At 38.0% G+C, this 23,471-nt stretch overlaps 2 protein-coding genes across 4 annotated transcripts in view; both read left to right on the forward strand.

Moving 5' to 3' along the window:
* Rai14 (retinoic acid induced 14) overlaps positions 1–8,772 on the forward strand; it is a 123,811-nt gene extending 115,039 nt beyond the window's left edge. For all 3 annotated transcript variants that reach the window (XM_010605434.3, XM_010605433.3, XM_010605435.3), the window contains 5 exons: positions 1,019–1,137; positions 2,013–3,533; positions 4,524–4,673; positions 6,626–6,691; positions 7,236–8,772. In XM_010605434.3, the coding sequence (XP_010603736.1) occupies positions 1,019–1,137; positions 2,013–3,533; positions 4,524–4,673; positions 6,626–6,691; positions 7,236–7,313 (1,934 nt within the window). In that variant the 3' untranslated portion in view covers positions 7,314–8,772. The remainder of the gene's footprint in view (positions 1–1,018; positions 1,138–2,012; positions 3,534–4,523; positions 4,674–6,625; positions 6,692–7,235) is intronic.
* A 7,155-nt stretch (positions 8,773–15,927) lies between these two features.
* Positions 15,928–23,471, forward strand: part of Ttc23l (tetratricopeptide repeat domain 23 like) — a 43,340-nt gene continuing 35,796 nt past the window's right edge. Inside the window, 5 exon segments of the mRNA XM_010605496.1 lie at positions 15,928–16,104; positions 16,258–16,406; positions 17,952–18,063; positions 18,065–18,139; positions 18,640–18,763. Coding sequence (XP_010603798.1) covers positions 15,928–16,104; positions 16,258–16,406; positions 17,952–18,063; positions 18,065–18,139; positions 18,640–18,763 — 637 coding nt within the window.

Consider the following 23,471-nt stretch of genomic DNA (forward strand, 5'->3'; position numbering starts at 1 on the left):
GCACACTGTTATTTAGCTTATTTTTTTTTTTTTTTATAAGAAGACTTTCTGGACGAAGGAAGTAGTACATTACATTAAATTCTGGAGCAAGTTCTCTCACTTCCGTGAGCACTTACAGTAGCATTGCTTTAGATGTTATTTTGGCATCATAATCAATAGATGTTTTTTAAAAAATTGTGGTTTACCAACAGCAATTACAGTGGGATTCAGAGAAGGAAGATCATTTCATGCTAGGGTAGTCAGTGAATGCTTTTAGGAGGAGGCAGAGTTTGACATGAGCCTTGAAGGATGCCTAAAAGTTATCTAGAGTTATCCTAAGAGTTGCCTAAGAGTTATCCTGTGGCTAAACAAAGAATTATATGTTAAGAATATAGAAGATATGATGGGATCCCTGAATCTGAGCAAAATGGAAATAAGAAACACTGAGACATACACTAGAAAATGTAAACTGGCCAAATATAGAGGAATTCAGAGATAATTTTTAGAGGGAGAACAATTTAAGCATTTGACCAAAGGAATGTCCCAAAGTATCAAATTATCTTTCAGGAAGCTTAGTCTGATGTGGCTGCACAGGCTATATTTTCACTGGGAAGAGTGGCAGAGATTAGTTAGGAAGCCATCTGCAGGATTTCCAAGGGAAGGTGATTAAGCCTGAACTATATTAATGGTGATAGGAATAAAAAAATAAACCAGATTCCACAAATATTTTTAAAAGGATCCTTAGAACTAGGACTTAAGAGACACCAGGAGGAAGAAAATCCCCCAAAATATAATACTTCTCAAGGGAATGGAAAGTGTATTGCCAAGCCCAGTAGTTGTCAGAATCAGCTTCGATGTACTTGTACCTAACATTGTGCCAGGAATACCTCAGCGAAGCCATACTAGAACCTGAAAATTACTGTTCATTGTTTGGGGTTTCATAATCAGGACTAGGAAGAAAGTGGATTTGTTAGGAGATCAATAAATAAGCATTTGTTTTTTTAAAATATTATCTTAAGTTGCCGTTTTCTTTTCCAAGGTGGTGATAGTTTATTGGATATAAGCTCTGAAGCTGATCAACAAGATCTTCTTGTCCTACTGCAAGCAAAAGTTGCTTCCCTTACCTTACACAATAAGGAGTTACAAGATAAATTACAGGTAGGTAAACAGATTGCTACCACAGATTATTCTGTGGAGTCAAGCTATTGGTATTTTTAAAGGTAGTCAGATGTATTTTGTTTTAAATATCTAAATACATTTCTTCCTTTTTTAAAGTTGTTAGCTTTAAGCATTTTATGTTTTCACATTATTTTGTTTCTTGAGAGGGGTGTCCATTGATTCTATTTACATAAATTGGTAAATTACATATAATTATATATATTATTGTATTCATGGTAATCATATTTTATTAAAACTTAAATGTAGATTATATAGACAAAATTTACATAAATAAAATATTTTTAAACTATATAGACATAATATGATAATTTATATATACAAAATTTTATATAACTTTTTTGAGGTGTGGGCTTTAGTATGTTGCCCAGCCTCATGTTGAACTCACTATCCTCCTCCTTCAGCGTTCAGGGTAGCTGGGATTACAGGTGTGTGCCACTACATCCAATGATATTAAAATTTTTATACTAAAAAATGTAAATATTTATATAGATGTATCATATAGCCATTCCTTTAGTAAAGCTGACCATCTCAGTCTTACAAACTTAGTAATAGCTGTATTATGCCCATCCCCCACAACTGGAATGATATAAGAAACAAAGGAAAAATTTGAATCAGAGGGTTTATAGTCAAAACAATTCCAATGTTTTTAAAATGACACAAATAGCACATGTTAATAAAACACAGAATCTTTGTGTCATTAATCCAACTCTCATGTTCCACATTTTTATCATGAAAAAATATGCATATGAAATGATCACCTGCTAATCTGTACCTAAATTTGTCCCTTTCAATCCAGTTGCTTGCTCACTTAAGCACACCTTTGATGCCATTTAATTCTTGCCTTTTTCTTTCAGGCCAAATCACCCAAGGATACAGAAGGAGATCTAAACATTGGCTCTTTGCATTCTACTCAGTCTGATTTGGTGCCTTCCCTGGGCAAACCTAGTGATGCTGATCCCCCAGACTCCAAATCATCTCCACCTGATGTAACACATTTTGCAGACAACAATATCAGAATTCAGCAACTACAAGAAAGTTTGCAAGACTTGCAGAAGAGATTGGAGAGCTCTGAGACAGAGAGGAAACAGCTACAGATTGAGCTTCAAAGCCGAAGGACAGAACTAATGTGCTTGAATAACACAGAGATTTCAGAGAATGGCTCTGACCTCAGTCAGAAACTTAAAGAGACTCAGAGCAAGTATGAAGAGGCCATGAAAGAAGTCCTCAGTGTGCAGAAGCAGATGAAACTGGGTCTCCTATCACATGAGAGTGTGGATAGCTATCCGTGTCTCCATGACCTGAGGGTCACTGATGAGAAAATAGATGTGCTAAAGCGAGATCTACAGAACGCATTACAAGAAAGTGAAAGAAATAAAGAGAAAGTAAGAGAGTTAGAGGAAAAACTTGTGGAGAGAGAGAAAGGTGCTGTGATTAAGCCACCAGCAGAAGAGTATGAGGAAATGAAAAGTTCATATTGCTCTGTTATTGAGAATATGAATAAGGAGAAAGTGTTTTTGTTTGAGAAATACCAAGAGGCCCAAGAAGAAATAATGAAATTGAAAGATACACTAAAAATTCAGATGACACAAGAAGCTAGTGATGAAGCTGGAGACATGAAAGAGGCCATGAACAGGATGATAGATGAACTTAATAAACAGGTAAGTGAGCTGTCACAGCTGTACAAAGAAGCCCAGGCTGAGCTGGAGGATTACAGGAAGAGGAAGTCTTTAGAGGATGTAACAGCTGAATATATTCACAAAGCAGAACATGAGAAACTGATGCAAGTGTCAAACGTGTCCAGGGCCAAAGCAGAAGAGGCACTTTCTGAAATGAAGTCTCAGTATTCAAAAGTGTTGAATGAGTTGACCCAACTCAAACAACTGGTAGATACACAGAAAGAGAACTTTGTGTCTATCACAGAACATTTGCAAGTGATAACCACCCTGAGGACAACTGGGAAAGAGATGGAAGAAACAATAGGCAGTCTTAAGGAGCACCTCGCAAGCAAAGAAGTGGAAGTGGCAAAGCTGGAGAAGCAACTTCTAGAGGAGAAAGCCGCCATGACCGATGCAATGGTACCTAGGTCTTCCTATGAAAAGCTCCAGTCATCCTTAGAGAGTGAAGTGAGTGTGCTAACGCTGAAACTAAAGGATTCAGTAAAAGAGAAAGAGAAAGTTCATGCAGAGGTTGCCCAGCTTCGGAGTGAAGTCGCACAGGTGAAAAGGGACAAGGAAAACATTCAGGCATTCTTGAAATCCAAAGAGGAAGAAGTAAATGTACTTCTGCAAAAATTCCAGCAAGCTCAGGAAGAAATCGCAGAAATGAAAAGATATTCTGAGAGCTCTTCAAAACTGGAGGAAGATAAAGATAAAAAGGTAGGTGATATTCTATTTCTGTTGGGTTTCTAGCAAAAAGTCTCAGGCCCTTCAATCTTTACTATATTAAACATATATAGGATCTGGGCACTATCCTGTTTTGGGTGCTGCATAAAGAATAATATTCTGGATACTCCTTTCAATAGAACACCAGTTTTCCTCTACTTCTCCATATGCTAAAGCATTTTCATGTATGTGGAGCATATCTACCCTTTAAAAATCATTTCCTAGAAGGTCTGCCAGTGTTGGGTAAAAGTGTCTGAAAAGGGTGAACTTCAGTTCTTCTCTTTGGATGTGTTGGAAGCTGCTGCAGCAGGCCAAAAAGCTATAGAAACTGACTCTCCGTCATATAGAGAATAAATACTCCCAGATTTAATCTTGTTTCCCAAAGTATGGGCTTTCTACCCTAAGTCAGTGGATCTGGTACAGAGAAAGGAGGGAAACAAAGCTTAAATTCAGGATGGTTCTTTGCCTGAATCTGTTGTGTGCTCTAGTCCTCTGAGACAGAGGTTCTCAATGATTGTAAAGCATAATTTATCTTTATTTTGTAATTATTATGAATATTTCAAAAAGAGCTTCAAAAGCCTATGGAGTGAAGATAGGGAATTGTGGCCTCAATTGGGAGCTGCTGACTGTTCGTGTCAATAGTATTGGACAAGATATAGTTTCTCCAAATACAAAATGTCTCTAATTCTACTTCTTTTAGTCACATCCCTTTTAAGAGTAAAAGAAGGTCAGTGTCCCTCTTGCACCAAAACATAATATGGAACTCATGGGCCGTTATCTGAATGGAACAGAAATAGAAGGTTTTGTCAGTTTGGCTCATTTTGTTCTTTCATTTTATGGGCTTTCTTTAAAAAATAGAAAATAAAAAGAATTCAATTCCCACAGGACAACAGACATGACTGTGTTGGAGGTATAGAAATATCTGGAACTTTGCTACTGTAAAGACATTATTACCTATTTGATGCAGTTTTCCTTTCTTACTAGATAAATGAGATGTCAAAGGAAGTCACGAAATTGAAGGAGGCCCTGAACAGCCTCTCACAGCTCTCCTATTCAACAAGCTCATCCAAAAGACAGAGTCAGCAACTGGAAGTGCTGCAGCAGCAGGTCAAACAGCTACAGAACCAGCTGGCTGTGAGTGGGCTTTTTCCTGCTGCCTGGTTTGGGTTGGAGGACTGGGAAAATTATATACTTCCTCAACTCTTAGAAAGCCACCATGAACAGAAAGGTTTCCTGCCTAAAGAGATGTTCCACTTAACTGAGCAATGACACTGATAGATTTCCTAGGCATTATCTGCAGTGAGATGAATTAGGCATGTCCTTGGGAAGGTAGGAATTGGTACAACAGTGGGAGGACACTTATCCTGATAATTTTTCACCCTTCTTCTTTTCCTGCAGTGGTCATTTCCTGTCTCTAGTAGTGGCAAGAGCTTTTTCTTATTATGGGCCATAATCTCTAGTAGTTGTAGATATACAAAATTGAAGCTGTTTTTTGGCCCCTTGCCAGGCAGGCGCTGTGACTCTGAGCTACAACCCCAGCCCTTGCCTTGAATCTTGAGGGGATGAGTTACTCACCTTTACTAGTCACTTAGATGGCCATTGTAACCTTGGCAACAGCAATTCCAGTGGAGGGGTGAGATAGAATCTGGACTGCAGTAGGCTGATTACTAGAAAAGTGAGTTAGTAGATAACTATCTGTTGGGCTGTAGAATCACAGCAGAAGTAGACTGCAGTAGGTTGGCTGGAGAGATAGGAGATGGTGATTGTGAGTTGGGGTGCTTTTGTGATTTCAGAGGTGGTAATAACACTGCCAGGATTATGGCCAGCAGAGTGAGTGTTTGAAAGAAAGAGGAGCAAGTCATTGAAGCTGAAGTTGAGGAACTGAGAGACTCAGGTGTGGGGTGGACCATTCTCTCCTATTAAAATCAACCAAATGATGACAGAAGCAGGAGTGTAGAAGAAGACCATAATCAGAAGATAGTCATAAATAATTATATGGGGATAGCAGAAAGGTGGAAAGGAAACGAAGAGACTGAGTATCCCTAAGCCAAAGCTATGAAATCTGACATGACAGATTCCAGTTTTGGAGTATTTCTGATTTCAGATTTTCTGATTAGGGATATTCACCTAGTAGTTTTATTAAATATTCCAAGATCTAAAATGCAAAAATTCTTCTAGTCCTGAGCTTTTTGGATAAGTGATAGTCTATACCACATGTACCTTCTTATGTATGAACATCAGAGAACTGAGATTTCAAAAGTTGTCCTTTAATAGGAAGGATATCTCACCTTCTGATACTGATATGAGGTGAGAATGGGTATTGGTAGGCATTTATAGATTTCTGAAGTAAACCATATGTGATGGTCTTGCTTTTCATGAAGTAGGATCTGGGCTCTCTTAAAATGAGAAGAGTTTAGAGCTAAATTAGTATTCTGGAAACAGTTGATGAGAGGAATCACAGCAATGACTCAACAAGGAGCAATAAAAGCATCATCAGCTATACAGAAGAACCATTTGAGACTGGAGCTACCAACTTTTTTATCTACTTGTACTAACAGCTAAATAATTGAGCTCTCAGGGATTATGCAACATTAGCAATACCATGGGAGATCAATAACTCCCTTAGAAAGAATAGATTAACAAATATTTGGTCATTATAGAAAAATGGAAAAATACAGAAAACTAAATAGACCCCATAAATAAACATCGCTCAGAATTCAGCAATTTGAGAGATCGTATTTTGCATTTGAACTTATTTTTTGGCAATATTTACTTTGAGTACTATGTCTAATGGTATAATTCTGTATTTTTAGTAGAAATTTTGGATTATACTATAATAGTTTTTACATTATTTTTCTTCTGGAGTTGACAACATGAAATAGGTAGAATATTTTCTAAGAATACTGACTAGTGTTCAGAAATACACAAGCCAATGAACTCAGCAGTTTTAGAAGCCTCCTATGTTAGTATATAGTGGAGGGAATCAGTTGTGCAGCCTTTTATGTCAGTGTTCTCATAGTTTTTTGTGTGTTTATTCCTTAAAGATCATCTAATATTGCTAGTAATGTCAGATTGTCTCTTTCTAGGAATGCAAGAAACAACACCAGGAAGTCGTATCAGTTTACAGAATGCATCTTCTATACGCTGTGCAGGTATGGCTATAGCACCCAGTGAAATATCTGGACATTCTTAAGAAATATGGGCAAATATTGCCCAAACTCCCATCATTATAGTAGAAGAATCCTTTTCATTGGAAAACTTCAAAATGTCTTTTGCTTTGCTTCAGATTTTGTCAAAACACTCATGCTCTCTTGACTAGGAGCAGCTTCATCATTTGTTGAGAAATGAATATATAGTTCTTTTCTCCATCGAGAAGACCCTAACTTTATTTTCCAGTCATCCCTATATTCTTAAAGCTCTCAGCACTGTCTTACCCGTGTGATTGTTGATATTCTGGCTAGCTGGCCTCACCTTTGTAACTAAGAGTGCAGATTCCCTTTGCTAAAGTCTTTGGTAGATCTAGCTTCCTCACCCTGCAGATGGGTAAGAGCCCTCTCTTTGACACAGTTCCTCATGGAAATGCAAGAATTAATGTATCTTACATTTCCCTTAAAGCTTGTCATCTCATTCCCCAGGGGAAAAAATGATAAGACCTAATCAGTTTTCTAATAAATGTCTTTTGTGTGAATTTCCTAGGGCCAAATGGATGAAGATGTCCAGAAAGTACTGAAACAAATCCTTACCATGTGTAAAAATCAGTCCCAGAAGAAGTAAAGTGGATTCCTTGGCAGGACACTGCCCCTATTCTCCATCTTTGTTGTAGATCTGGAGTTGGTGGCGACCACTACCATTGTTCTCATTTGTGTTATGCACTGTGACCAGCATAGCTTCTTTCCTTTCCAAAGTTTCTGGGGATTGGTCCCGGGCGAAGGCTGTTCTCCACAGAACTGCTTAGAGACTTCAGACCAGCAGAGGTGATAGTCCCAGTCATCCTTTCAGATTCCACAGTTGGGATTAGGCACATCTAGAAGTCTGATCCTGGTGTTGGCAGCTGGCCATCCTGCTTGGTATCTGAATAGCTGGTGGCTTTATCACTACCAAGTAATCTGCAGAGGCTACATGCAGTGAATGCTGCTTCAGTTCTGCCCTTCATCTGTGCCATTCAGTATAGCAGAGCTTTTTTTGCCTTTGGCTTCAAATCCCAAAACATAATTTAATTTCTAACCAAATTACTAAGGCACTAGTTAAAACCCTTTATCACAGCAGCCTGTAAAGTTAAAAGCGCTAATTCATAGTTCCTTCCCAGCTGCCTTATGTAGCTCATCACCCTGCTTATCAATCTCTTTGATGAGCATTATTAACTAAAATATGAAGTTTAAAAACAGAAGCAAATTTGTCTTAAAGTTTTTTCTTAAGTAAATCATTAACATATTACAAATATTCTATGCAAACTTGGCTCCTGCTATTATCCATGAAGCTCAGGAAATCCAAATATTTGTATTTCAACAAGGGACAGTAAACTGTATGTTTACAGCCAAAAGAAATGCCTCATAGTTCTTAACCTCAATTTTTTAAAAGTGTTTTTTTTCTCTATAATGTTTTTATTGGCTCTCAAAGACATTTTCATATTTAAACCCTAAATAAGCAAAATTGCATTAGATTATATTAACAAAGTATTTTTAGGTAACCATGCTTAAGACTTTTTAAAAATAGAACTTTTTCCTCAAAGTTTTCAGCTATAGAAAAAGTAGTTATGTATTCAAATCTTAATATAAGCTGCCACTTAAACCCCCAGGACTTTCTGCCACAGTGCTCTCAGAACTGTAGTGCATTTCTTAATATAGTAATCCTCTTTTTACCCATTGAATATTTACAAGTGTCCCAACTCAAAAAGTGGCCATATGTTATCTCTGGAAGGATTGCTAATACTAATCAGTTTTTTTAACTTTGAAACTAAAAATCTTGATATGGTAAAATGGTTCATAGCAAAAATCTTAGGGGAAAATGTTCCTGTTCCCTTTATTTTCAGGTTTAAAATGTTTCTAACTTGCTTGCAGCTTCTTTTATGGTAATGATCTTGAGGGAAAAAATAATATAATTTTCATATGAAGTTAAAAGTAGAGGCCTACTCTGACAGGGACCACATACTGCAGAGATCCCTGAACTCAGGGGTACTTGGCTCAACTGGATGTTAATCTGTATTGGATGAGGACCAATGAAAGAAAAACAAAAATGGCTTTAAAGCATGATGTTTCTTTTCTTAAGTTGTTTAATTATAGCTAAGCAGTGTCAAAGATGCTCCAAAGAAATGTGAAAGGACGTTTTATCACAGCACTTAAAATTCAAAACAACCATCCTCATGCCCCCCCCCAGAATGCTGCAGAGTATAAAACTTGAGACATTTTGTAGGATGCCTGACAAAGTGTAGCCTTTTATCTTGTTTCAGGATGCATATTTATTACAAGTACTCTAGTTAAATATTGAAAAGGTATATGCTGTAGTTTAGCATTTTGTCTTTGTAATTTACAGAAATTATTACAGAAAATAAACATGTTTCATTTTGCATCTGTGTTGTTGATTTTTGGTATGTGCAGAAGATCAGTTCAATAGCATTTCTGTGTGATGGTTTTTATATCCTGCATGATGCTCAGATTGTCGGAGTTATCCACACTGTATCCCACAGAGTCTCCTATCATTCTGTCTCCTGTTTCTTAGATTCACCTTGAGTTTCTCCCCAAGTATCAGACCCTTCTGGGTAGTCGTTACTGTCCTTTCATTGAAAATTGCCTTTCATTTGACCTGTAGTCTTTTTATCTGTTTGGAAACTTCCACTGGATCTTTCCCTTTCTTGTTCTCTTTTTTCTTTTCTTTCTTTAAAAAGTAAAACACGGTTTAAAAATTTTCAAATACAGAGGCTGGGGATTTAGCTCAATGGTACCACACCTGCCTCACAAGAGCAAGGTTGTAAGCTCGATCCCCAGGAACACACACATACACACACACACAAAATTTCAAATACATTCTGTTATTCCATTAACAAGGATTAAAATTCATTCCTGAAAAGAGTCTTGTAGGATGAATTCTTACATTTTTAAAACCATAAATAAAATACCAGATGCTGGTGAAATAAGTAATTATTTAAGTAATTAGCATTATCATAAAACACTGTAGCAAGAGTCCCCTTCAATCACAATGATTCTGCTACCTCTGCTTCAGCTTTTATTGCTGCTTTATACAGTACACTAAACTTGGTTTCAAACAAAACATGCGTGTGATTCTCAATGTTACCTAATTGAACCTTTAATGCTTTCTTCTTCCCTGACCAAAGTACAAATCAATAAAAATAATCCAAATGGTGTACAAAGTTATTTCTACTTTTAATTATTAATTAGATACATCTTAGAAGGAGAATTTACTTCAACTGGGTCCAACCTAATAACTGAGACAATTTCAGGGGGACACTCGGTTGGGCAGAAAACCTAAATAAACCCAAATCTGTCTTTTTAGATAGAAATGCCTTCTAAGCCAAAAAGAAACTTGCATTCCTTAGTGATTATATTTCGGGCTATAACTGTAGGACAAATGAAATAAACCAAAAATGAGCCCCATTCTTACTCTCGGCCCTTAATGCACCTTTCCAAAAGCAAGAGCTATTCACTTTCTTGTGTGATCTGAGATATTCTATGTAGACATGCCTTCCTTCCTCTTTAAACATCTCAAAGATTGTTCTTTCAGCATACATATTTCATTCTTTTTAACTGCTTGATAATGTTTCATAGTGCTGTATTTTATTTAACTAGTTCCTCACTGATGGGCATTTAATTTGTTTCTAGTGTTACCACAAAAATGATAGTTACTCTCCCATGTAAGTCTTTGCACACGTGATAATTTTCACATTGTCCCATTTTTACATATACTTCCACAATAATAGAGATTTAAAGAGTAGAATAGTGTACACATTATCACAGTGAAAAACAACAGACTTTTCTTTCATACTGGTTAAATAAGACACATTAATTTATTCTCCTTATATAAACTTTGCTAAGACAGGCTCCAAAGCCTTTAGTAACTAAACCCACCCATCCTAAGATAAACACATGATGTGTGGTGGAAATACTCCAAGAACATGTTGAAGTTCAGTCTTTTGAAATGTGACGTCACTCTGAAATGTTGGGTGCTGACAAAAGCAAAAACACGCTCCAACAAAGATGGGGGTAATGCTTTTTGAGCAAAATTAAGAGGCAGACCATAAGGCAAAGACTGAGCTGGAAAAAGCAGCTGATCAAGGTAACAGGACATTTGCAAAGGAGCACTATCTGTTCACTACCTCAGGAAAAGAGAGCTGTCTAGTGGCCTGTACTTGAGTGTGGTATTCTGGAAAAATAGTCAAACTCAACTCTGGTAGTCACCTTAAGTGGGCAATAGAAGCTGCCTGAGGAAACAAAGTAGGTTCCAACACATGGAAAGGCTTTTCTAAGAATTTAGCCCCAGAAGATGAGAAGTAGGAAGAGATATTCCTAAACATTTATTTTAAATTAGGCCCTAAAATGGTATATCCGAGAGCTGACTAGACATACTAAATTATAAAATGGTAAATGTATAGAAGACAGAAAAGGAAGACACAGCTAAACAAGCTTCTAATAGCTTCTAATAGAACAGATGGTGGTAAGGGCTCTCATAATGTTACCTCAAAAGTATTTAAAGCTATGCACTTAATTCAGGTTAAAAACACTGTGATACAATAAAGTCCCACCCCTCAAAGATGTCCATCTTTGTAATCCCCTGAAGCTATGGAGGTGGGCTCTAGACACTGCAAAAGTGTCACAATTTCCTCAGGGCTTCTAGAAAGAACCATTCTTGCTGACTTTTTGTCTTTGGCCAAATGACACCCATTTTAGACTTCTGGCTCACAGAATTATAATCAATCATTTTTCAAGTCAACAAGTTTGTAGTGACTTATTATAGCAACAATAGGAAACTAATATACACTGAGGGGCCATAATCTACTAATCCCAAAGATGATTAAGTTTAACAAATGTTACTGGTAAAGGAAACAAGGGGGGCGTAAGGAAAAAGGAAAACACAAGAAATTGAAATAAAGCTTTTGTAAATGGGGAGGATGAAGGAAGGGAGGGGAATGGGGGAAAGGAATTAAAATATACTATATACAAGTACAAACCCCTATGATGAGTGTCATCAATATGTATCACAAATATGCACCAATAAAAAAATAAATTAAAAAGCCAGGCGTGGTGGTGCACACCTGTAATCCCAGCACTTGGGAGGCTGAGGCAGGAGGATCACTGTGCGTTCGAGACCAGCCTGGGCTACATAGTGAGTTCTAGGTCAGTCTCAACTACACAGTGAGATGCTGTCTCAAATAATAATAATAATAATAAGTTAAAAATAAATTATTGCATACATGCTATTTGCCCTGTGTTGAATGCTACAGGCTCAATGGTGAGAATAGTCTCTGCTTACAAACTTGCAGCTGCCCATATGGCCTGTTGCTTCACACACATTGAATATTCACCGTGGGGTGGATTTATTCCAAATGAGGACCTATGTGGCCTGATGCCCTGTACTTTACCCAGTCTCCTGTGACCTTCACATTTTTACTGCCCTTTTGGTCTTTCCTAACCCCATTAAATGTGCCCTGTTTCAGAGACATTGTACTTTCTGTTAACACCCTAGAATGTTCTCCTACATATTTGCATAATGTGTTTCCTCATTTCCTTGAGATCTCTGCTCAGTGTTAAGGAGAGGTCCTCCTTAGCTCCAAAATGAGCTTGGGGACAGGACATTGTGGGAGTTCAGAAATAAAGCATCTAAACTGTCTTGAGAAGCCAAAAATGTATTCTAAGAGAATATATATTTGGATTTACTCCTCCTTACATTTCACAGTTCCTGGGGTTGAAACATTTTGGAGATAAACATATTCAGATTTGGAGTTAAAGGAGTCTAGAAGTATCCTCTACATATGCTTCCTTTGTGTGACTTCTGCAATAGCAATGCTTGCCTCTTCTACCTTGATGCTAAGGGAATGTAAGTGTACATGTGTAAAAACACTGTCAGCCAGCATACAGGCATTCCATTCCAGAGCAAGTGAACAAACCTAAAATACATACGCAACAACTACAGTTAACATTTGTAAGACAGGGTTAAGATGGCAAAAGAAGAAAAGTCTCACAGAGGTTTGGAACTTGAGTCCTTAAGGTTCTCTTTGATTTATAATTTTATAAATATGAACAACATGCTCTGGTCAGAGATAATTAAAAGGAGGCAGCATCAGAGTATTGGCCTTAGGAATGGGAATTCAGTGTCTCCCGGTGTCACACTTCTCTTCATAGTGATCAACAGAAGCAAGTGCTTAAGAAACACTATATTCTTTAATATACTTAGAAGTAACACCATAGCCATTTGCTAGAAAGAACACTAAAACTTTTTCAGTTTCATGATTCCCAATTTAAAAAGAAATGTTCTGAAAATGGAAAGACACACTTTGCTCCTGGGTAGGAAGACCCTGTATAATGAAAATGGCCATCCTTCCAAAACTGTTATATGGATTCAAAGCTATCCCAACTGATATTCCAGTAGCATATTCCATAGCATATTTCACAGAACTAGAGAAAACAATCCAAAACTTTATTTGGAACAAGAAGAAATGTAGAATAGCAAACTCTAGGAAACAAAGACAAGGTAGGGATATCCCCAAATTGAAATTATACTACAAAGCTACTGTGATAAAAACAGCATGATACTGGCAAAGAAACCTCATGATCAATGGAACAGATTAGAAGATTCAGAAACAACTCCAGACATAGTCAGCCACCTCAGCCTGATCCATAAACAGTTTTGGAAGTATGTCCATTTTTAATATACAGGGTCTTCCTACCCAGGAACAGGGGATGTCTTTCCATTTCAAAGGAGCCAAACACCCTTGTGGAGGAAAGATAGCCTGTTTAATAAATGGCGTTGGAAAAACTGGGTTTCAACTTGCCAGAGATTAAAACTAGACCTGTATCTCTCACCATGCACTAAACTAAAATTGAAATGGATTAAAGATCTAAATATTAAAACAGAAACACTAAACCTGCTGGAAGAGAGGTTAGGTAGAACTCTTGAAGACATTGGCATAGGAAAAGACTATGAACAAAAGCTCAGTCATACATGAACTAGCACAAAGAATCAACAACTGGGATCTCATATATTAAACAGCATCTGCACAACAAGAGAAACCACCAACAGAGTGAAGAAACAACCCACAATTAGGGGAAAAAAATTTACCAGATATTCTTCAGACAAAGGTCTACTATCTAGAATATATGAACTTTTAAAAAATCAGACCTCTCAAATTTGAAGACCCAGTCCAACAATGGCCATCTGAAATGAACAGACATTTTTCTCAGACAGTAAAATAGAGATAGCAGATAAACATATGAAAAATGTTCAACATCACTGGTCATCCAAGATATACAAATGAAAACAATGCTGAGATTCTACCTCACTCCAGAAAGAATTGCTATGGAGAAATCAACCAATAAATGCTGCCAGGGTTGTGGGGAAAAGGAACCCTTCTCCACTGTTGGAGGGGATGTAGACTGGTACAACTGCTGTGGAAATTAGTTTGAAGATTTCTCAACTAGATTAGAGGCCCCAACTGACCCAGCTATTCCCCTGCTGGTATTTTCCCAAAAGAATTAAAAGCATCATACCGCAGCGATGTACACACACCCATGTTTATAGCAGCAGTTTGTAATAGCTAAATCTTGGAAACAACCCAAATGCCATCAACTGGTGACTAGACAAAGATGTCAGTTTTTTATATATATAAAATGGAGTACTACTTAACCATAAAGAATGAGAAATTAGAGATATTTATAATTAAATGGATGAAACTTGAGGCCATACTCAAGTGAAATAAATAGGACACACATCTAAATATCAAATAATTTCTCTGGTGTGAGAAACTGAAAGTGCTAATAAAGATCAAAATGTATAATAGATAATGTAAAATAGGTCCAAAGAAGAAGGGGAAGTGGAGGGACAGGGGAAAAGGAGGAAGGAAAAGGAAAAAAAAATATGAGAAAAGGAAAAAAAACCAGAAACAATGTCTTTGTAAATGGGAAGGAATGTAGGGGTTAGAGAGGTTAGGGTAATGGGCAAAAATAAGAACCATGATATATCATGTACAGGTAAAACTCCCAATGATAAATGTCATCATATTGTATACCTAAAATGTACCAATAAACTTAATGAATTAAAAAAGAAGAAAAGTGTTAGAAAACAGGAAAGAGATTTTCCCCCTTTTTATCTCCCCAAATGTTAGACACTATTTATAGAATCACAAAAATCCTTTCAGGATTGGAATTAGAATTGGAAAGGGCTTAGGAAATCAAGTGGTACAAGTACACTACTCACTGTATACTCAAGAAACTGAGATTCATGTGACTTGTCCCAAGCTACCTGGAGTTAAAACCAGAACTTTACCATTTTGGAAATGAGTTCATTGATTTTTATCATTGTTCCATACTAAAGATTCTCTTAAAGAATTAACAGTGGAATATTTACAAATTTTTGCCTCAGGAGCTTGAGGGTACAGATTTAAACCTTGAGTTAACAGACCATCCGGGTTTAGTTAAGAGATATTTATGTAATCTCATTTAAATACTTCTTCAGTCCTAGAAAAGCATTTTTGGCAGCCATGGATCAATGGCAAATAAACTTCTACCCTAGAACTGAAAAGAACAAACACTGAATGTAAATTCCATCTTTTAAGATCTCAGTAAACATTTTCCTTCTCTTTCTACTTAACCTGCTCTATTTTGAAAGAGGCATATCCGCTCCAACTTGACTTATCACGGGCCCATTCAACTGTAGGGTTCGTGATAAGACCTTTAATACAAGGGTGCCAGAGCCACCAGTGACTTTCATTTGGGTATGGATCAGTTTACCCTGTGGCTGTGCACATTACTCTGTGTGTAAGAATACATGACTGCATAATTTAGGGCTGTGTGGTATTTGCCAAACGTGACCACCTCTGGTAATCTCAGGGGCCCACTTTGTACTTTACTCACTTCCTGGACTCTGCCTTCCTAAACAAGTCAAACTCCACTCTTACCAGGACAGGCAACCCAGAAGCTGCCAGCACTGTCAGTGGTTACTATAACGGGAGCCTGTTCCTCAGGGTATCAGACGAGCAGATCACCACAGGTTCCTGAGGTGCACCAAGGGGAGTGCAGGGCTAGCGGGCTCTTGCTTGTCGCTGAATACCGCTGGCAAGTGTCAGTTTTACACAAGTGGGGCCCTGAAGCTCGACCTTTCTTCTCATCTTTTAACGGATTTTATCCTCTCTTCCTGCATCTTCATCGCGGTAAAAAACGTCCCTATGCGACAAACACGACTGGACAATTCAGAGCAAAGAGGCAAGTTCTGGGACAAGCCTAAGGTGGCGGACGTCACGCCCTCGCGGACCGGACAGCACAGGAGGTGGTGGGAGGTGCAGACCGCCTGGGCCGCAGCCAGCTTCCCGGGCCGGAAGTGCCTCGCGTCGCTACGGCTACAGGCGCGCGCACTCCGGGGCGCAAGGCATTCGGTTCCCATGCCAACGCCATTGTAGTCCGGGCGGCAAGCGCCAAAAGCGGACCTCTTACCTCTTTCCGCCGTGGCGCCCCGAATGAAGTTGGCGGACGCCGGGACTCTGCGTCGCCCGCCGTAGCTGACCAGCGGGGCAGAGGAGCTGCAAAGCCAAGCCCAGTTCCGGGGCGTGAGCAGCTTCGCAGCCGTCCGCCAGGTGCGCGGGCCCGCCGCGACCTCAGACTCGGGAAGCGCGGAGCGGAGCTCGCTCTCGTCCTCTGGGTATCTGAGGTTAAAATAAATAAATAAAAATTTTCACATTGTAATGCATAATATTTATTTGAGCACATATTATGTGCCTATTCCCTACCAATCCTGTGAAGAAGCTAATGATGTTGTACATTTTAATTTTTTTTTCTTTTTTTCTCACTGAGTTTATTGGTACTTTTTAGTCATACAGTACAGTTACATTCATCATTGGGATCTTGTACCTTTACATGACAGGTCTTGGTTCTCATTTTTTCCCCTTGTCCCTGCCCTCCCTTCACCCCCTCCTCCCCTCCCTATTTACAAAAATTTTATTTCCCTTTTTTCGTTTTCTCAGATTTTTTTCTGTTCTTTAACCATTCCTTTATACCAGAGTTTCTCAACTTATATACTATTGACATTTGGGGTGGAATAACTGTTTTTGGAGGCCCATCGGAAGCATTGTAGGAGATTTAGCAGCATCCCTGGCTTCTACCCACTAAATGCTTGTATCACTGCCCCAGTCATGACAACCAAAAATGTCTCCAGACATTGCCAGATGGCTCCAGGGAGTAAAATAATTCTTAGATGAGAAACATTATTCTCTTTCTTATCAGAAATATATAATGTGGGCCACACATATGAGCTCCATACTAAAAATAAAATGAAACAGATGAATTTAATTTTAATGCTATGTTTACTTATATATCCAGAAAATCATTATATAAAATGATTAAAGAAATATTTTGTATTGTTTTCTTCATGGTTAAGTCTTCAGAATTCCATATTTCACACTAAATACATCTCAGTCTGACTCATCACATTTTTTGTGCTTCACAGCCACATGTGGCTACTGATCATTGGACAGCATATTTGTACCTCACCTCACAAAATATCATGAGCTTAAGTGCTATATAAAAATATGGAGTTGGAGTGGGGGTGTAGCTCAGAATATAGGGTACTTGCTTAGCATATACAGTGACTAGAAAAAATGAAAAATAGAGTTCACGGTAGAAGAAATGTTACTCTCTTGTCCATATGACCTGAAATGTCTGTATGTCTGGATTTGTTATTTGCAGTGGGCCTCTGGATGGATGTTAGCATGTCCTTTTTAAAACTTGGTATAAAGGGTGGGCAGGGACAAGGGGAAAAAATGAGAACCAAGGTGAAGGTACAAGATCCCAATAATGAATGTAACTGTACTGTATTCCTAAAATGTACCAATAAACTCAATTTAAAAAAAAATAAAACTTGGTATAAAGGGTGGGCAGGGACAAGGGGAAAAAATGAGAACCAAGGTAAAGGTACAAGATCCCAATAATGAATGTAACTGTACTGTATTCCTAAAATGTACCAATAAACTCAATTTAAAAAAAAATAAAACTTGGTATAAAAGGTCACACTCAACATTTGTTTTCCTGTCATACTTTTGTAAATTTCCTTTTAAAAATAAAACAATAACACTCATTACCTCCTATTTTTATTGTTTCAAGTTTAATTTAGAAAATATATCCCTAATCCACAATTGAGAAAGTCTTCAATTTTATCTTGTTTGAACATTCTGACTCCATGTGCCTCTCATGTCCATAGGTCACAGCAAACCAGAACTCCAGAATACCAACAAACAGGTGAATTGTATCCCACTTGTGGGTCTGGAGAGAGTGAAGAAGACATTACAGTCCAGAAAGAGACGATGGCTATTTGACTGCATGTCTTTTCCTGAAGAGAAATTAGCTCAGTCCAAGAAGAAAGTAGCTCAACTGATTAAGGAAAAAATGGTAAAGCAAACAAAAAATTTACTAGATTTTTGTTCCAATTAAAAATACGCCCATTATTGGAGAAGTTCTGCCTTCACTACAGAGTCAAGCATGTAAAAGAAAATGCTATATTTCTTGGTTAAATGGAAGAAAACAGAGTAGAACATAGTTGGGAAGCCAGCCTCTTTCTAGTTCCATGTGGGGTTCACTATTCATTTGTCCTTGGAGAGTTTGTGCTTCTAGTGTTAAACTAAGAGTTTATATTTGCTTGGTTCTATTACCATTTGAAATGGCCAGTCAGATAAAAGATGAGAGTAGGTAAAGCTAAGCACTCAGGGGGAAGTAAATAGAAGCACTTTTTTTTTTAGGATTCAAGAGTAAAGTACAGTCAACTGGACTTGATAGAGTTTGGATGTGTGGTGGGAAGGAATAAGAAGAAGAAAAAAAAAGCTGAAGGAAATTTAGTCCTACCTTCCTGTGATGGGCTAGAGTTTTCCTCCTTTCCTTTTTGCCCTCTACAGAATACCCAAGCAAACAGGGAGCTGATGCGATGTGTCATCCTCTCTCAGATTATTTTTGGACAGGAATACTGGAGATACTCACAGGCTTTGACCAACCTGGCTTATGGCTACCTGACACTCAGAGGTACTTGGCTTCCCCAGATGAGTCTGGATAGGCCAGGCTGTGAGACTGAAATGAGCCTATGCATTAACCTGTATGTTGGTGGGGATGACTGGGAAAGCACTTAACCAGTCCCAGCTCATACCTCATCAAGAGAAAATAGAATCTGTAGATAGGCCAGACAGTGTATCTTAAGAATAAAGTTAATAATGCTGATCATGATAGTTATTGAGTATTTGGCAAGGTGATTTTATTTAGTCCTCATAATATTCCTTGGAGAGAGTTACTATTATTATCCTTCATTTATAGATGGGACACTAAAATTGTTTCTTGGTCTTTTGGCTAAGTTCAAGTGTAGATGAGACAGTAAAACAGTGGACAAAGGATGATGTCTAGAGTTCCAGTCACAGATCAATAGGGGAGGGGGCAGACAGATGTGTGTACAGAACGTCATGGAGATAGAGGCAGATCCAGTAGTAGGACTTGAACTCCAATGGTTAAATTCAAGTTCCTGGAAGGAAAAGGCAGGACCTTTATCTTTTCTGGAAGATATCTTTATAAGAGTACAAGATAGAATCCATTTTCTGAAACCTAAGGGAAAGCTCTGTGAGGGTAGGGACTTTACAGTAGGAGCTCAATAAATATTTGTTGACTGATTGAGGCACAATTTTCTACAAGGATCATGGCCAGCTCTAGGTCTTCTGCTCTTTAACCAAGCATAACTCCCAATATGGATTGTATTCCCTTCTACAACGGAACTCAATGTCTTATACTCATATTCATATGCTCTTTGTTAAAATGCTGCTGCCTCTGAAATAGAAACCCCAGGTGAGTAGGAACTAGATTTTGTTTATTCTAGAAGAGTCCTTTGCACCAATATGGATCAGCACAATATTATTTGCTAAAAATGAACTGCTAGCATAGGACTTTAAGTATCTCTTGTGTGTCATTCTGAGGTGGCTTAAGGGCCTAAGGAATTTGAGGAATATAAGAGAAAAGAACCAATAACCCCCTAGGCCATAATGAATCTAAATATCAAAAATTAGAACTTTTGATAAAGTTAAAATTGAACTCATGTTTGAGTTGTTAATCTCAACATGTTTTCCTTCTTAGACACTTTTACACTCATTTGTTTTTAATGTAACTTTAGGTTCTTTGGCTGTTAATGTGAAAAGATCATACATGGTTGACATTGGGGACAGTGGCGCTATGAGTCATAGTACGGTCACAGTGAAGTCATTTTTAGAATATATGTTGTGTCCTGAGAGAAGTCTGTTATGGCTAAGGAGAAGAGGCAGAGAAAGCAGACTCCTTATAGTTGGATTCTAAGCTGAGTCAAAATAGATAAGCAGCTCATATCACAAAAAATGGTGATAACATCCTTTTCTCCCTGCTACACGAATGAAGAACTATATTTGGGTCATGAAGTTGGAGAAGGAAAATGTTTTCCCATAAAGGAGGGTTTCTTGTTCGTTTTTCCTAAATAGGAGAAACACTGTGGTAGATGAAGTGCTCTCACGATATTCCTGTGCCTGGACAACACCCTGCCTAGAGTTTTTGTAGAATGGATGATTGTGACCTTTTCTTGAGAATAGCCTCTGATTTTGGTAGTAGTCCTTGCTTGGTTTTTTCCCTTATACTTTTTTTAGTGTCTACTCCAAGGGAAAAAAAGAAAGAAATCTTTGAAAAGTTGCAAACCTTTAAGAGTGATGAAGTACTTGGTGAGCTTCTCTTAGTTTTGTTGTTAATAATCCTGTAACTGCTTTAAAATGGACAGAATATATGATAGCCTCCCATGTAGGCAGGACATGTCTGTGTTCAGCCTTGCTGTACATGTTTTATAGCTAGAAGATGTGCTTTCCTCATGTCCCTGTTTTGGAGATGAGGGACAAACCCAAAAGCTGACTTTTCTCAATAAACAGTCTCAATGAGTATGTAGTGAGAAACGTGTACATAAAATGAAGAGCACTTTGGGAAATATAATATGCAGAAACCCTCAAGGAACTTACAAAAATGAGCCACCAAGGGAACCAAATACAACAGAAGGCATTATAAAATAAATACCATGTAATTTATCTAAATAAAGGGCTTTGGAAAGACTGAGTGAAATAATTCCTGGCTAAAATGCTAAGGACTATAACAAATGAATAGTGTTTGAATGATGGAAGAAAAGTGGGGGTTATTTCTGATGAAAAAGAAGGGTAGGGGACAGAGGCACTTGGAAGAATTGTGTGATATCTGTTCAGAAGCAGTAAGAAGCCCTGTCTGCCTAATATTTGGACTGGTAAGATGAACCTAGAAAGGAGGCTGCACTCGAGAAATCATGGTAGGATTTTAAATACAAGCTAAGGAATTTGTTATTTATTTGGTAGACAGGGAGAACTATTGGAGATTTTCTAGCAGGATGATAAAAATATCAAAGCATATTTTTGGCAAGGCTAATCTAGAAATGCTACAGTGAAAACTATCTCAGTCTTGTAGGTCTAAAACTAGGCTGGCTGAGCATGGTGGTGTACACCTGTAATCTTAGTTCTCAGGAGACTGAGGCAGGAGGATTGCAAGTTCAGGGCCAGCCTAGGCTTCATAATGATTTCAACACCAGCCTGAACTACATTGCCAGACCCTAAAGACAGCTACAGCTACACTGATGGACTGATGAAAGAGAATTAACGAGAAGGCAAGCATTCAAGAGTCTATGAAGGACAGATGTATTTATTTTTAATTAGAAATCCCAGGGAGAGGGAAAAAAGAAAAAGAAATCCCACTCTGGAAACCTAAATATGGCTATTATTATTTGCTACATTATTTATGATTAAAAAGATTAGAAACAACCAAGTGTCTGTCAATAAGAGAACTAATTCATACACAAATGGATATGTGCTGCTTTTTAAATGAGCACATAGAACCTCTTTATTCTACTAGGGAAAGGTCTCCAGGATGTATCTTTATGGAAAAGGGTGTATACTGTATGGCAGTGTTATAACAGGGCTCCTCTTGTGAAAGAAAGAGGGCAAGAAAAACTAAGAATTTATGATTCAGTGAGAAATATACAAGAATGAAATAAAATGAGAATGTTATGTGGAAGGGTGCTTATGGTGAAAGGTAGCAAGATTAGAAGTGGCACCTCCCACTGTTTACCATTTCATATAATTTAACCTTTTTACCGTAGAAATAGATGACCTATTCAAAAATGATCATTAAAAGGAATGCATCATGAAGGCAGAATTGGGAAGACATGCTGTTCAACTTGAGGTTATGGAAAAGTGATGCCCAAAGATGACCCAGAAGTTTTAGTTCCCTCAAGATGCCATTTTCAAAGATAAGTAAGTAATGAAAGGAAGTACACAGGGAGGAGAATATTGAGTCCAGTTTTGGATGTATTGATTTTGCATTGCAATAGAGAAACCCTCTAGTACCTTTTTAATTGGTGCTAGAAATTTGGGACCAAACCTTGAGAGGAAAAACGGACAAGTCATAAGCATAGAGGACTGAAATCAAAACTAGAGAAATTGAAATTAGAATTATGGAAGCCAAGGTTGGCATTACGGGAGTTGGTGAAATTTCTGAAAAGCAAAGCAAGAAAAAGAAACTTCAGACTTGAAAACGAACATTAATAGAAGGGAACAAAGGACCCTGGTAAAGCAAAAAAGAAATCAGTTAGAGAAGTGCTGTAAAGCAGAACCAAGTTGTTTAGTAACTCAAGATCAAAAAGTAAAATATCTAATGCTGCAGCAAAGGGGAAACTGAGGAAAACTGTGGTGAGATTTACTTATTAGGAAGTCTTTGAGGGTCCTCAAGAGAACTGTTTCCCCCAGTATGGTGGGAGTGGAAGCTAGATCTGAAAAGTCAGGTTTGATTTAGCTTACATCTCAAAGAATTCATTACATGGTTGGCAAGGTCCAAGGCAAGAGCATCATTGTGGAGGGACAGTGTTAGTTACAGAGAAAAGCTGCTTACCTCTTGGCAGCCAAGAAGCAGAAAATGAAGAGAGGAAGCAGGGAAGGAGATACTGTGTATGACCTGAAGGCAAGCCCCCAACCTCCTCCAGCCAGGCCCCACACACTGCGCATTTAGCTTTGAACTCATCGAGGGGTCAGTTCACTGATGAATGTATCCCCATGTAGTAGTACTCCTGTGATCCAGTCACCTACCAAAAGTCCCATCTCTGAATACATGAAACTTTTGGAGGACATTCTAGACCTAAACAATAACATGAAGTGAAGGTAATTTTATGAGCAGGAGATACAGTAGGATATTTTGCAAAGGAAGGAGCAGTTAGAACTTGAAAGTTTAAAAATGGGTATTTGATGGAATGGGGTTCTTAAGAGAACATGAGACATTTGTAAAGCAAAGTATGCAAATGGTGGTTGCTTGGGCGAGACAGATCCTAGTAGTGGAACTCTGTTGTTGACTGTGCAGGAGATAAACCTACAGGAGCTAATAATACATTAGCTGAGAAAAGGCAGGCAGAGACCACCAGAGCAGTTTGGCACCTAGTGGTATGCTGTTTAAAATTGTTTAGAAAGGAGAATAGAGTAATATGGACATGTAGTTTCTTGTTGTTTTGCTTATTAATGAAGCAATAAATTAGCCTGTTATGACTGGGAACTTTCCAGGTATTCCGGGATCTGTTGAAAGTATTGCAAAATTCAAAAAAAAGACATCTAAGTCATAACTGTCTTCTCTGTGTACTTGGGGCAAAAAAAAAAAAAAAAAAAAAAAACTTGGAAAA

This window comes from Fukomys damarensis, unplaced genomic scaffold (genome assembly GCF_012274545.1).
Source record: "Fukomys damarensis isolate Sample0158 unplaced genomic scaffold, DMR_v1.0_HiC HiC_scaffold_1, whole genome shotgun sequence".
In the NCBI taxonomy this organism is placed as follows: Eukaryota; Metazoa; Chordata; class Mammalia; order Rodentia; family Bathyergidae; genus Fukomys; species Fukomys damarensis.